Genomic DNA, 12448 nt, shown 5'->3' with positions numbered 1-12448 from the left:
GGAACCAGTAAGAAAGACAATTAATCAGTGCCTCCACAGCTGCTTCCTGACATTTCTGCAAAATGTTGTGGAAAATGTAATGAAGGCTAGCTTGTAATGGTTTCAAGCTTACCCGGTGGAAAATATGACAGTCTTTCCATAGACAATTAAGACCAACATGAAGCCCTGTTTTTCACTTTTTTTATTTCTGTCTTTCCTTCCATTGGGCAGTGTTCTGTGTTTAAGCCAAGGCTAAATGGAAACATGTACATTAAAACAGATACAGCTGTGGAGTCTGAAAAACCCTTAGGATTTTTGGCGCTTTACTAGGCAATCTAAGCAATGGCACCTACAGGAACATTTAGTGTCAAATCGCACGTTCCCTCTCACAGTACGCAAGGCGGGCATGTTTTTAAACACCACCTCCAGGAATGCATTATAAATCCATCTAATGACCTATACATGGTGCTAATGATCTTTTCCCTATTTACTTCCATGACGTTTTCCTGCATTGCACCAGTCCACAACTATGCAGCTCTTGTTTTGGGAGCGGGTTACTCACAGAGAATATTTTCATCTCTGCCGTTTTCAATTATCGAGCCATCCTGTAATTACGCTGCTCTGCCCCATATTGGACCGCTGGTGTACCTCAGAGTCCCGGGCCAGACCTCTATCCCAGACCGGGGTACATTTTTCCTACCAGGCCCCCCTTTTGTCTAGTGGCCGGTCCAGTCACTTATTTGATTGGTAACAGTATCTCGTGCTGGGGGGATAGTGCTTGGGCTTTCAGAGTGGCAGTTAAATTAGACATGACCTCATGTTGAAAGGGATTTATTCTCTCCTTAATAGCTGTTGTGTTTTCTATCAGCAGGCACTGCCTTTTGACCCGACACCCACAGCAGCACTCCGATCGTGGTACTGTCCCAATGTAGATCTTTTCTGTGACAATGAGAGAGAAGAGAAAACTGCTGCTTGACTGTAATAGGTTTACTCAGGGCTTCCCATCAGACCCCTGCAAATGGTTGGTAGCTTGTAGAAACAGATATCAGTAGCTTTTTCAAAATTAATGTAACATAACAAATTAAGACATAAACGGTGGACAAAATAACTGGGACAAAATTTACTTTTTAAATTTAAATTTAAATACAATGAATTGCCCATCATATTCAAACATTGTAGTCTGGAATTACAGTTTGGGAAAAAACAACTATGATTTTGTAGTCATATAGCCTAGTATGTATGATTTTATCGTAACTGTTATGATTCTGTAGCCATAGACTCGCGTATGCTGTGAACTACAAAAGGATGTACTTTGTACCATAAAAAAGGATATTTTATATCTGAGAAAGTAATTATTATTGTTTAGCACGCTATTAAATCTATTTGTGAACATTAAACATTCTTCTAAACATTCTTAGATGGTAGCATTCATTATGTTGTCGTTTGGGAAAAACCCAACTAAACGCATTCAAGTTTGTCACAATAACACGTTAACTAATGCAAAAAAAAAACATTACTTACTCATCAGATCGATCTCCTCTTCTGGATGAACTCTTGCTCTTATTTTGAGGGAAATCCAGCCTTTATTCAGCACGTCTTCTTCCAGAAACGAACAGTAGCAGAGATGGGAATCCTCCTGACTCTTTGTTTATGTTGGGCGTCTCCATGCGTGTGCGGCTCACGTGGTTATTTACATGTGAAGGCGAGGGGGCGGGATCGCATTAAAAAGAAAACGTTCGACTGGACAGACTGAACATTGTGTTGGTTTCATACGGATTACTTTATCACAGAATATTTGTTTCCGATACGACTTACTTCAATTGAAAGTAGACACTTCAGCCTTTTTTTTTTTTTTCCCAAAACCACAAAGTTTTGTTGTAATCGTGAGTGTACACAAAAAAAATAGACATTTAACAGTTTCGATTGATGTATAACACTTATTTATGACCAAAATCAAGTCGAGTATTTTTAGTGTCTTTTGCACTGATCTTAAAAAAACCGAGCTGGTATCGCCGGCCCCAGGGGCTTAACTGCCGTTACTGTTCGTCAAGATAAATCGAAACATTCCCCAAACTGAGGCAGTGCTAATGTCTTATTTAATGGCTGATGTCAAGGCCCAGTCAAATTTTAACGCATAGCAATTTGTTGAGAGAGCAGCCGTCTGGACAGATGATGTTATTTAAATAATCACCATTGATATGATTATAATGACAAGCTAATGGATAATGTGTCCTTTCTGCTGCTGTATCTCAAAACTAATCAGAGCGAGCGAGCGAGCGTTTTCTCCCTCTTGTTTATGCCGTGATATTGTCCTTATGAAAGAATTGCCCATCATTTCCATGAATGTGAGTCTGTTGATGCTTGATTTTTCCGGTACATTCACTCTCTCGATCTCACTGAGTCGCTGGCATCACAGCTGCTAGATAATTACGCATTCGACCAAATGTCTTGAAGGGTTGTATGCACCTCGTTTCCGGCTGCGCGCGGATCACAGCAGCTCTGCCATCCCTCTCGGCCCACACAGGCAGAGAATTGGATGGGCTGGGTTGTGTAACTGAAGCCCCTTTCATAACGCAATTCATCAACAGCATAACCCTGCATGGTATTCATGCCTTCTCCTCCTACACAGGAACAGTCACCCACTCTCCTCACCCTGTCTCGAGATGGCTGTAGATGCTTCCCACGCATGCTTTCTCTCTCCAGCGCGCACATAAATGCTTAGGCTCTCCTGTAGTTTTAAAAATACTTCCCCTTTGCTTTAATGGCTTTTTCCTCTTCTCTATATAGTTTTGAAAGACTGGTTTATCTGTCTGAACTGCAAGTACGGCTGTCTTTTCATGAACTCCTATCGATCCTCCCCTTTCCTCATTTCATAAGGCTTTGAAGGCATTGTAACTATTGTCAAAAGGTGCGTTATGGAAGTCCGGTGTCCTTGGAATATGATTGCGATATTGCCGATGTGTAGAACTCCCCTCCCCTGACCATCTGGACATGATTTTAGAAGGCCTGTGTCTCTGCACTGGCCTCTCACCCGGCTGCATGTGGAGCTGGATGAGTCGTCTGCCCAAGATTCAACTTTGGATTCTTAATGAGGAGTCAGTATGACACTCCAGGGGGCTGACTCACACACATTTTGGGTGATACATCCTCCAGTCCTGCTAACACAGACCAAAATCACACCGTAAAAGTTGCTGTATGAGCAAAAGGTGAATCTTGCGGGGAGCTGAGATAAACTGCAAAGACCAGTCCTGAGCGAGTGAAGGAAAAGGTAATGTGAGGATAACATTAGTGGGCCATACTCAGGATTGTCTCAAAAATTTCCTTTCAGGTAGTTATAGTAAATTCTATAAAAGAACAGCTATTGAGATCCTTCCCGCATACAGTTGTGGTTGCTTGAATAATTGCTTTGAATATACATGTGCCAGAAGACTTTATTGTGGTATCCTTACTTCAATCTATTTTCAGACTTGTTCTCATCTGCTCTGTGCCAGATGATAAAGCCAGTTGGAGTAGTAAAAGTTGCCTCCATCACTAATGAGTTGGGATAGCTGGAACAAGGGCAGTGGAAAATCAACTCTGCAACCTCTCCTCCTCTGCAAGAGTAGTGGTATTTGTGCACACTTGAAATTCCCCTATGGCAGTAAAGTTCCTCTTGAGACAACCAAACAAGGTGTAAGCAAAATTTAGGTGCATGACGGCACAGCAAATACAAATAAGGTGCAAAATAAAGTTTGTGAGATTGACCACGATTGTTTTAGCGGAAGGAATGTGTCACTGTAACCTCTATAACCACCAAATTTAAACAATTAGCAGCCTGTTGAATTATTCAGTGTCTGTCCTACATGGGACAAAAAAATTGTGCCACTTGTACTCAGGGAAATGAGATCTGGATTGTGTACCTCCCCAGCATCATGGCTGTGATGTCATGAGGGAGTAGACAAAAGGTGGAACCCAATCTCTGGAACATGCCGCCCGGTGTGCCCAGGTGCACCTCAGTGAGCTACATGATCTAGTAACACTGTCTGCCTCCAAAGAGTCCATTAGTTTAAGTATGCAAACTGCAGTCACATACATATCACCTAATTATTTCTGAGTCATTTACATTACTGAAGTTCCAGATCTTTGTGCTTGAACCAACAGATCACACCATGAGCGGCTTTGGACTGCAGAACCATCCCTTTAAAAGGGGGGAGCGGTAAATGGACAAGCTTGACTGAATTACCCTAGTTGTTTATTGCTATAACCCTGTAACTTTGGCAGGAGTTTAACAGCCAGGCAGCTGATAATCACAGTGTTAAAGAGCATGACTCAGAATATTTCAAGAATATATTTTGGCAGGTCTACTTCTGTTTTATTCTTTATTTATTTATTGATTCATTTATATATTTATTTGTTTGCGGTCTTGCAGTGTCCTGCAGTGAACTTGGGGGAGATTAGGCATTTCCACTGCATAATGGCTTTAAATGTGATAACACTTTAAAAAGACAGGGAGTCTCCCTTCAAGTGAAAAGGATATCCAGCTGGCTTAGAATGTGACATAATGCTTCTCCAAATCCTTTTAGGACTGCTGCACCGTGCAGCATTCATTGACAAACAGACTTTGAGAAGACTGCTGTTAATCCTCTCACTGGAATCTGACAGCAGGACTGTAAAATGCATAATCCTTGCGTTAGATTAGGTGGTGTATTTTTATTCATGAGAAAGCGTCCAAAAAATACAAAATTTGTATGTTCTTTATTATACCGGTATTGTGCATCCAGCATGGAGGCCTTGCTGTGGCCCCAGGCTAAGAACCTCCTACACTTTGTATGGTGAAATGGGGCTGGAAGATGAGTGGGACAGCAGACAGCAACATACTGATCTCAGCCATGCAAGGATCACAATAACCTTTGGGCATAAACAAGTTTCATAACCATTTAGCATGGGGTACTTAAAAAATATGTCTCAAGCTATGTGTGTAGAACAGTACAATACTGTAGATTCACTCTGTAACAGTGGCAGAGAGCACAGGGACTTCATGTCATATAGGATTCTTGTAACCACTTTTGGTTTATGTAATGCGTCATTCTATTCTGAATTCTGATGGATTTGCTGTGAATGGAGGTACTGCTCTTATCCTCTTCACAGTGTGTGTCCCACACATACGCTCTCAAGCACATCCATTTGCCTCTTAAAAATGTGATTCAAAGTATTTTTAACCTCCCTTAGAAACATAGATTATGCAATTCATTCAGTAGATTCAGTATCTCGGAACCCAAAAACCCATCATGTCATGAAAAGCAAGAAAAAAGCAGGCGAAAGCATGAGCAGTAGGGCTGGATGGAATGATGAGATGTATCACAGCAACAGTACAAAGTGTCTATCGCTACAGATTTCGAAGGTATAAAGATCCACACAGCGCAGTACTACTTAAATTTATCAACACGTGAGGGTGGCAAAGAAACATGCATGAATGAGAAAAGGTTCTTTGGAGAAACTTGATCAATATATTGTCAATATGTTGGATCTGTGCAGTAGGTCTTAAAGTGACGTTGCCTATAATACTTAACCTGCTGCAGTCTATGACATGTTATTCAAACAACAAAAGAAAAATCTACATCCTTCTTTATAGTAGTATCAGGGGTATCTTGAAAATACATTGTGGTCCTTTCATAGAAATCTTTCTGTGTCATTGCATTCTAAAAGCCTTACTAACTTACAGAATTGGGCAGAAAGATTGTTATGTATGTTGCTATAGGAAACATTGCCTAACAATGCTGCTGTACATTTAAAATTGCTGCTTTAGTGCAACAGCAACTGGGGAGTTCAACTCATAGTTTGTTTTGGTTTGTGAACACATACTTTCCTGTGTCAGGCATGGAAGAATTATGAAAACAAAATGAACCAAAAGTTAATGTTTCAAGTGCTATAAATACCAGTGGTTTTTCTGCCCTGCTATTTTTAGTGCTCACATCGCCTTCCAGACACCAGCGTCACACATTTTCCTCACTCATACTCAGGCAGTGCTGTCTGTTGCAATCAGAACGAGTCTGAGATTAAGATATACATCGCACAGAGAGTGTTCAGTACCTTCCCTTTACAAACACATTCATGTTCTATTTATTGCTTTGAGCACATACTGTACCTTAAGGCTGTATTTTGTCTTTAAGTGTTCACAGTGTTAAGGTTTTTAAAAGCATAGAACTACCCAATACTCTTAAGGAAGACAAAAATTTTGAGTTTGCCCTTTAAACACCCACACGCACTACGTTGAATGTCATTTGCATTCCTTTGGCTATTTTTATATGTTTGTGTCTCTTTAGGTAATGAGTGGGCAAGGTTGTAAATGATGACTCATGAGCAGAGGGAGGTGGTAGCTCCTCTGCATCAGTTCATTGAAAACTCTTGACACACTTGCTAGGCAAGAAGTACACAGCTGTGCAGCTGCCTCAATATCAAACTGAAGGAAATAAAACAAGAAAGCAAGCTGTAATTGAAGTATTATGAGCAACAGAGTCACATGATAAACTGCCATACTGTTTTGTTTAGACAGCTGAGTATTTTTTGCCAGCTTTTTTTAGGAATCAGCTTTTAAAATCTTAAGGTAGTTATGTTACATATGTAGCATTTTCTTTAATACATGTAGAACAATAATCCTTGTTTAAAAACCATGTTTAAACATGATTTTATTTATTCTCTCTTATAGATGCATTTATTCTCTCTTATAGATACTGAAACAGAGGACATTAAACAGAAGAGGAACAAGCCTGGATGAAACAAAGTAAATGGACTGTTGAAATGAGTGATGGAAAGATACTGGCCTGATTGTCAAAGAGCGACATCATTTACATTTTAAACTGGAGCAACACTTGAACTATGGAAGTGGAAGGACCTTTTATTTAGGAGTCACTTAAGTAACTCATCTGGCATGACAGCTTGCATGAATGAAATCTAGCAAACATCTTAAGAAACCCCATTGAAGTACTAAGAAAAATGGAGACACATGAACCTGCTGTTGGCCAAAAATGCACCAAGGAGCAACGGGAAAAGAACCCCTTACAAAGAAAATGGGTCTCTGAGCCCTCTGCTGGAACGAAAAGATGTACCTTCGGAGATCCAGATGTTAAAAGACACATGCATCGTGAGCAAAGTCTTACAAGTGGGACAAGCCTTGCTAGCTCCACTCAAAAGTTTAGCTCTGGAAAGCTGATGTCATCTGCAGTGACACACTCATCACAAGAAAGCCAGTTTCAACAGGTCTTCCCTCGGCCTTACTCCTACCAGTTGCCACATTCATACCCGCAGGAGCCTTTCCTTGGTGGTACAAAGCCACAACCTGCGTTAGAGGCCCATGCCTGGCCTTTCTCTGGTCAAATGCAATCTCTGCCACCAGATGATATGTTTCCTGTACACTCCCGCTCTCATGGAGTATTTCCCCGTCAGAAGTCTCCAGCTTCTTTTGGCCAGTTTTCCCAATCTGCACCCGAGCAGCCAGATGAAAGTCATAAGAAGGAACAAAAACCCAAGAAGCCAGGAAAGTACATATGTCACTACTGCGGCAGGGCATGTGCTAAACCCAGTGTGCTTAAAAAACACATACGGTCCCACACAGGGGAGCGTCCTTATCCCTGTGTTCCATGTGGTTTCTCATTCAAAACCAAGAGCAATTTGTATAAACATAGAAAATCTCATGCTCATGCTATCAAAGCAGGACTTGTTCCATTCTCCGAGTTAGCAACTCGAACAGACACTGATCAAGCATCTTCATTTGGGGAAGCAGAGGCACACTCTGATGGTGAACAAAGCACTGACACTGATGAAGAAACTGCAGAAGGTGCAATGTTCCCAGAAAAACGCAGCCCACAGATATCATTTGATTCTGACAAGAGCCCAATGGAAAGGGGACCAGCATACGCAGATCCAGCAGAGGAACAGTCCGTGGCATCTATGAAAGTGCCTATCTTAATTGTTCCAAAACAAGGGGTACCATCACCTGCCACAGAGTGTCCCCAGTTTACAGACATTAAAGGTTCAGTTATTGGTGGACAGATGGGCAGAGGAGATGAGTCTCATACGGTCAAACAGAGACTTGCCTTAAGACTCACAGAGAAAAAGGACCAGGATTCAGAGCAGTCTCAAAATCTCTTGAGCCCCCACAGCAAAGGTAGCACTGATTCTGGTTACTTTTCCCGCTCAGAGAGTGCCGAACAGCAGATCAGTCCACCCAACACCAATGCAAAGACATATGAAGAGATAATGTTTGGAAGAACGTGGTACCACAGAACCAACTCCAGATCTAGACAATCAATCACAGTTGGGATGGTAGCTATTGCTAGTCAAGACACTAATATCAACAAGTCTAGTGCCATGCAGGAGTTGGCCATGGGAAAGATATCAGAGGGTCATGTATTTTATCAAAGTGATTGTGCAGAATCACAATTAATTGCTGGATGTGACCCAAAGCATTATCATGCTGGCTCTTGCCAAACTAGCACAGGTCTTCTGGAAGCACCCTCTGATTCAGGGACACTTATTAGAAGCAACTCAATGCCAACACCTTCTCCAACCAACCTCAATGTCCCACCAAGTCTTCGAGGGAGTCACTCATTTGATGAGATGATGACCCAAGATGACGTCTTTTACGGAGGAGCTGCGGGTCTAAAACGGTTAAGGAGGCAGGCTGCTTTTGAACACTCTGCCCAAGAAGGTCATGGAGAATCAGAGAACTACGGGAAAATCACAGGTCTGAACTCAAGTTTGAAAATGGGAGAGAGGGGGGCTTTTATGCCAGAATTTAAAGGCTCTGGGTCAGAGATGGCTTGCCCAGAAGTACGCACCGCATACACTTCATATAGTACAAAGGTGGGAATGACACAAGAGTTTACCACAAGAAAAAGACGCATGAAAAAGAGTGTTGGTGAAGAAGAAGATTGCCTTGGACAAGATGATAGCAGTCGAAGCGGCTCTACTGAAATGACAGGGGATTATGACCTAAGACAAGGAAGTCAAGATTCTGCCAAGGCTGCTCCTACTACTAAGGGTTCCATGTTTAGAGCACATAGCCCATCAGACAGTTTTGACAGAGGCTCATGTATGACTCCAGAGGACATTGTACTTGTTCAAGATTCAGACACGAAGACTTCTGGTAATGTAATATCTGTCATTCAACATACCAATTCACTGAGCAGGCCAAACTCATTTGAGAAGGCTGAATCAATTGAACATCCATTTTATCAGCCAGATAAGCATGCTGGACACCTTTCTGAGCAATCAGACTCAGAAAACATTGATGATGTGCAGAGCCCTGATTCTCATCATAGATCAGAAAGCATGGAACACCAGCAGCAGGGTGACAATGAACATGGATCTTTCTCTTCTAACCCACTGTATCATATGCCCCACAAACTTGTACGACAACCTAACATTCAAGTGCCTGAAATACGAGTTACAGAAGAGCCTGACAAACCAGAAAAAGAACCTGAAGTACCAGTGAAAGAACCAGAGAAACATGTTGAGGAATTTCAGTGGCCACAAAGGAGTGAAACATTGTCCCAGCTTCCTGCAGAGAAGCTGCCCCCAAAGAAGAAACGTCTGCGTCTTGCAGATATGGAGCACTCTTCTGGGGAGTCAAGCTTTGAGTCTACTTGTACTAGCCTTTCAAGAAGCCCTAGTCAAGAAAGTAACTTATCACATAGCTCAAGTTTTTCAATGTCATTTGACAGAGAGGAAAGCATCAAATCTGTATCCCCAACAAAACAAGATGACTTTGCTAAACAGTCAGAGTTCTTAACTGTTCCAGGCAGTGGCCATTCTCTGTCTATACCAGGCCATCATCAAAGAGAGATGCGACGCTCATCATCAGAGCAGGCCCCCTGTGCTCTACCCACTGAAGTACCTGAAATGCGTAGTAAGTCATTTGATTATGGAAGTCTTTCAACCGGTTCAAGACAAGGAGAAGTTTATGCAAGTGCTTCAGCTATGAAGGAGCGTAGACGAGGTTACCTTGTTAGACAGGCATCTCTCAGTGTCTATCCTGAAGTAGTGGTTCAAGAGCCAATCTCAGAGTTAAATATCAAACAAGAGCATTCTGACCATGTTTCTCAAACAGCTTTAACTGGTACATCCTATTGTGTAACTAGTGACTTGGCAAGACCCAGAAGAGGTACACAGTCAGTTCTTGGATCACATCACTTGCTGCAGCAAAGCATCAGTGAGGACAGTCTATCTGAGGATCATTTCCAGAATGCTTCCCGTTTGCCTGCACAGCTTTCATCAGACAGTGAGCATTCATTGCATGAGCATATGGCCCAGGATTTAATTCAGCACTCTTCTCTTCAGAGCAACCTGCCATCCTCACCTTTCTTGCCATTTCAACCAATGCTCTGGCATCCTGAACCAACACAAAGAAACAAGCAGCACCTGGCATTCCAGGCACAACAATTACAGAAACTACATATCAAACAGCCAAATCTACAGCCCATGCTACAGAAACCATACCAACCTCCTCATCAAATTCAGGTTCAAACAGACACAAAAACCGATGGGGCAAGTCACAACTATCCATATCCTTCAAGAGCCTCCCCACAGCAACTTGGAGTCTTGTCATCTAAAGTGCTGACTACAAACTTCTTACAACCAGTTCAGCCTATCTTTGCTACTCAAAATGTAGGTTCACAACCTTCACTCCCTGGAATGCTGGTACCAGTCAGAATCCAGACAAATGTGCCATCTTATGGTAGTGTTATGTATACAAGTGTTTCACAAATCCTTGTCACTCATTCTCAGAGCAAAAATTCTATCAGAGCTTTATGCACAGACAATGGGTCGACTGATTCACTAATAGGCACTGCATCAAAGCACCAAGTAGGCATCAATTTATCCAAAATATTAGGACATTCAGAAGGGTCCTTAAATGTTCCAATATGGAAAGTACCTGAATATTTACCTGGGAGCCTTAATACAGGAATTCCTTTGTCTATGACATCAGGAACTATCTCTACTACAGATGCTTCCTCTAGTATTGGGGGGAGTAAGAGAATGTTGTCACCAGCCAGCAGTCTTGAGCTTTTTATTGAAACTAAACAACAGAAACGGGTCAAGGAAGAAAAGATGTATGGCCAGATAGTAAAAGAGCTTAGTGCAGTTGAGCTAAGCAATTCCAGTGCACCGAAAGATAAGTCCCCCAAACCTGAATTTTCAAAGAGAGATGACTCCATAGATGAACAAGAGAGGATGTCTTCATCTCCACCCACTGATTTCTTGTCATCTAAATTCCTTGGGTACCCATCTGCACCTCGTTTACCTGATGTGCCACCAAAAGACAACTTCATTCCACCCTTGCAAATTATTACAAATGCAGCTAGCAGAGCAGATTCCCCAGAAGAGCTTGATATAGATGAGTCTACCCCAGAGGCAAGCTCAAGACCACAATCAGTAATCTCCTCAAGTGATACTCAAGAAGAATCTAAGCAGAAGATGGGTAACAAGTTCCCAGTAAACATGCTGGTGCAGCTAGCTGCCAATCAGGGTGGTGGAGTTGTTGGTAGCACTCTCCTGCTCACTGACCTGGCAGATGTCCATCAGTTTTTTCAATTCCCAAGTCTTCGCACACCAACCAGTGTCAGCTGGTGCTTCCTAAATTATACCAAGCCGAATTATGCACACACGACTCCCCTAACCTCTGTGTATGGTTCTTGGTGTGTCAGCTCTTACAACCCAAACCCACTCAACCTCAGCACCAAGGCCACCTTGGCACTTCTTCGGTCAAAACAGAGGAAGAACACAGAGATGTATACAATGGCTGCTATGTATCAACCTGGCTCTGGAAAACTTGTTTCGTCCCTCCGGTGGAAACAGAAGTTTGAGCAGGTAGTCCTGACTTCTCCTAAAAATACACACATAATATAAATGTAATTCCTTTTGTTTTTGTGAATAAATATTAATTTCAGAACATTGTAGATTTTAATAGTAATTTATATAGACAGATAATAGGGATATATTGTTTAAAAGATTCATGTTAAATTTACCACTTGAAATTTTTGTTGAAACATAAGTTGCTTTTGCTCATTTTTAAATGTAATTTTTAAATGATCAAGATGATTAAAAATGAATTACAAGAAAATGCACAGACCAACTTATGTTGCTTATGTTTTATGCTTACAGTTTTAGGGTTCATTATTCAATCTCTTCTCTGTTTACATTTCCAGTTGAAGCCAGAGATCATACAGTTGGATGTTGGCAAGTTTGGGAAGAAAATGAAGGGAATCAGCTTAAGAGACAGGGGGAAAGAAGACCACGGAGATAAAGAAGCTTCTTCAAAGCTGGCTGAACCCACTCGCATCAAAATCTTTGAAGGAGGGTATGTGAAGATGTGTGTTTATTTTCCAACACATAACGTAGTATTCTTTATACAAGATGGGACTTCCCCATTTCTAAAATACAATTAAAAGTTTACTGCTGCTAGGAAACAAATATTAGGAGCTGAGGAATC

General features: G+C 41.7%; 1 protein-coding gene across 2 annotated transcripts in view; it reads left to right on the top strand.

Moving 5' to 3' along the window:
• The window catches only part of LOC306843619 (transcription factor HIVEP2-like), a 70712-nt gene that overhangs the window by 52958 nt on the left and 5306 nt on the right, over nucleotides 1–12448 (top strand). For both annotated transcript variants that reach the window (XM_079375193.1, XM_079375192.1), the window contains exons 4-5: nucleotides 6687–11826; nucleotides 12165–12316. In XM_079375193.1, coding sequence (XP_079231319.1) covers nucleotides 6952–11826; nucleotides 12165–12316 — 5027 coding nt within the window. In that variant the 5' untranslated portion in view covers nucleotides 6687–6951. The remainder of the gene's footprint in view (nucleotides 1–6686; nucleotides 11827–12164; nucleotides 12317–12448) is intronic.

Source organism: Barbus barbus (assembly GCF_936440315.1).
Source record: "Barbus barbus genome assembly, chromosome: 24".
NCBI lineage: Eukaryota > Metazoa > Chordata > Actinopteri > Cypriniformes > Cyprinidae > Barbus > Barbus barbus.
The sequence above is the reverse complement of the archived record's forward strand: the minus strand, read 5'-3'. Positions and strand labels throughout refer to the sequence as shown.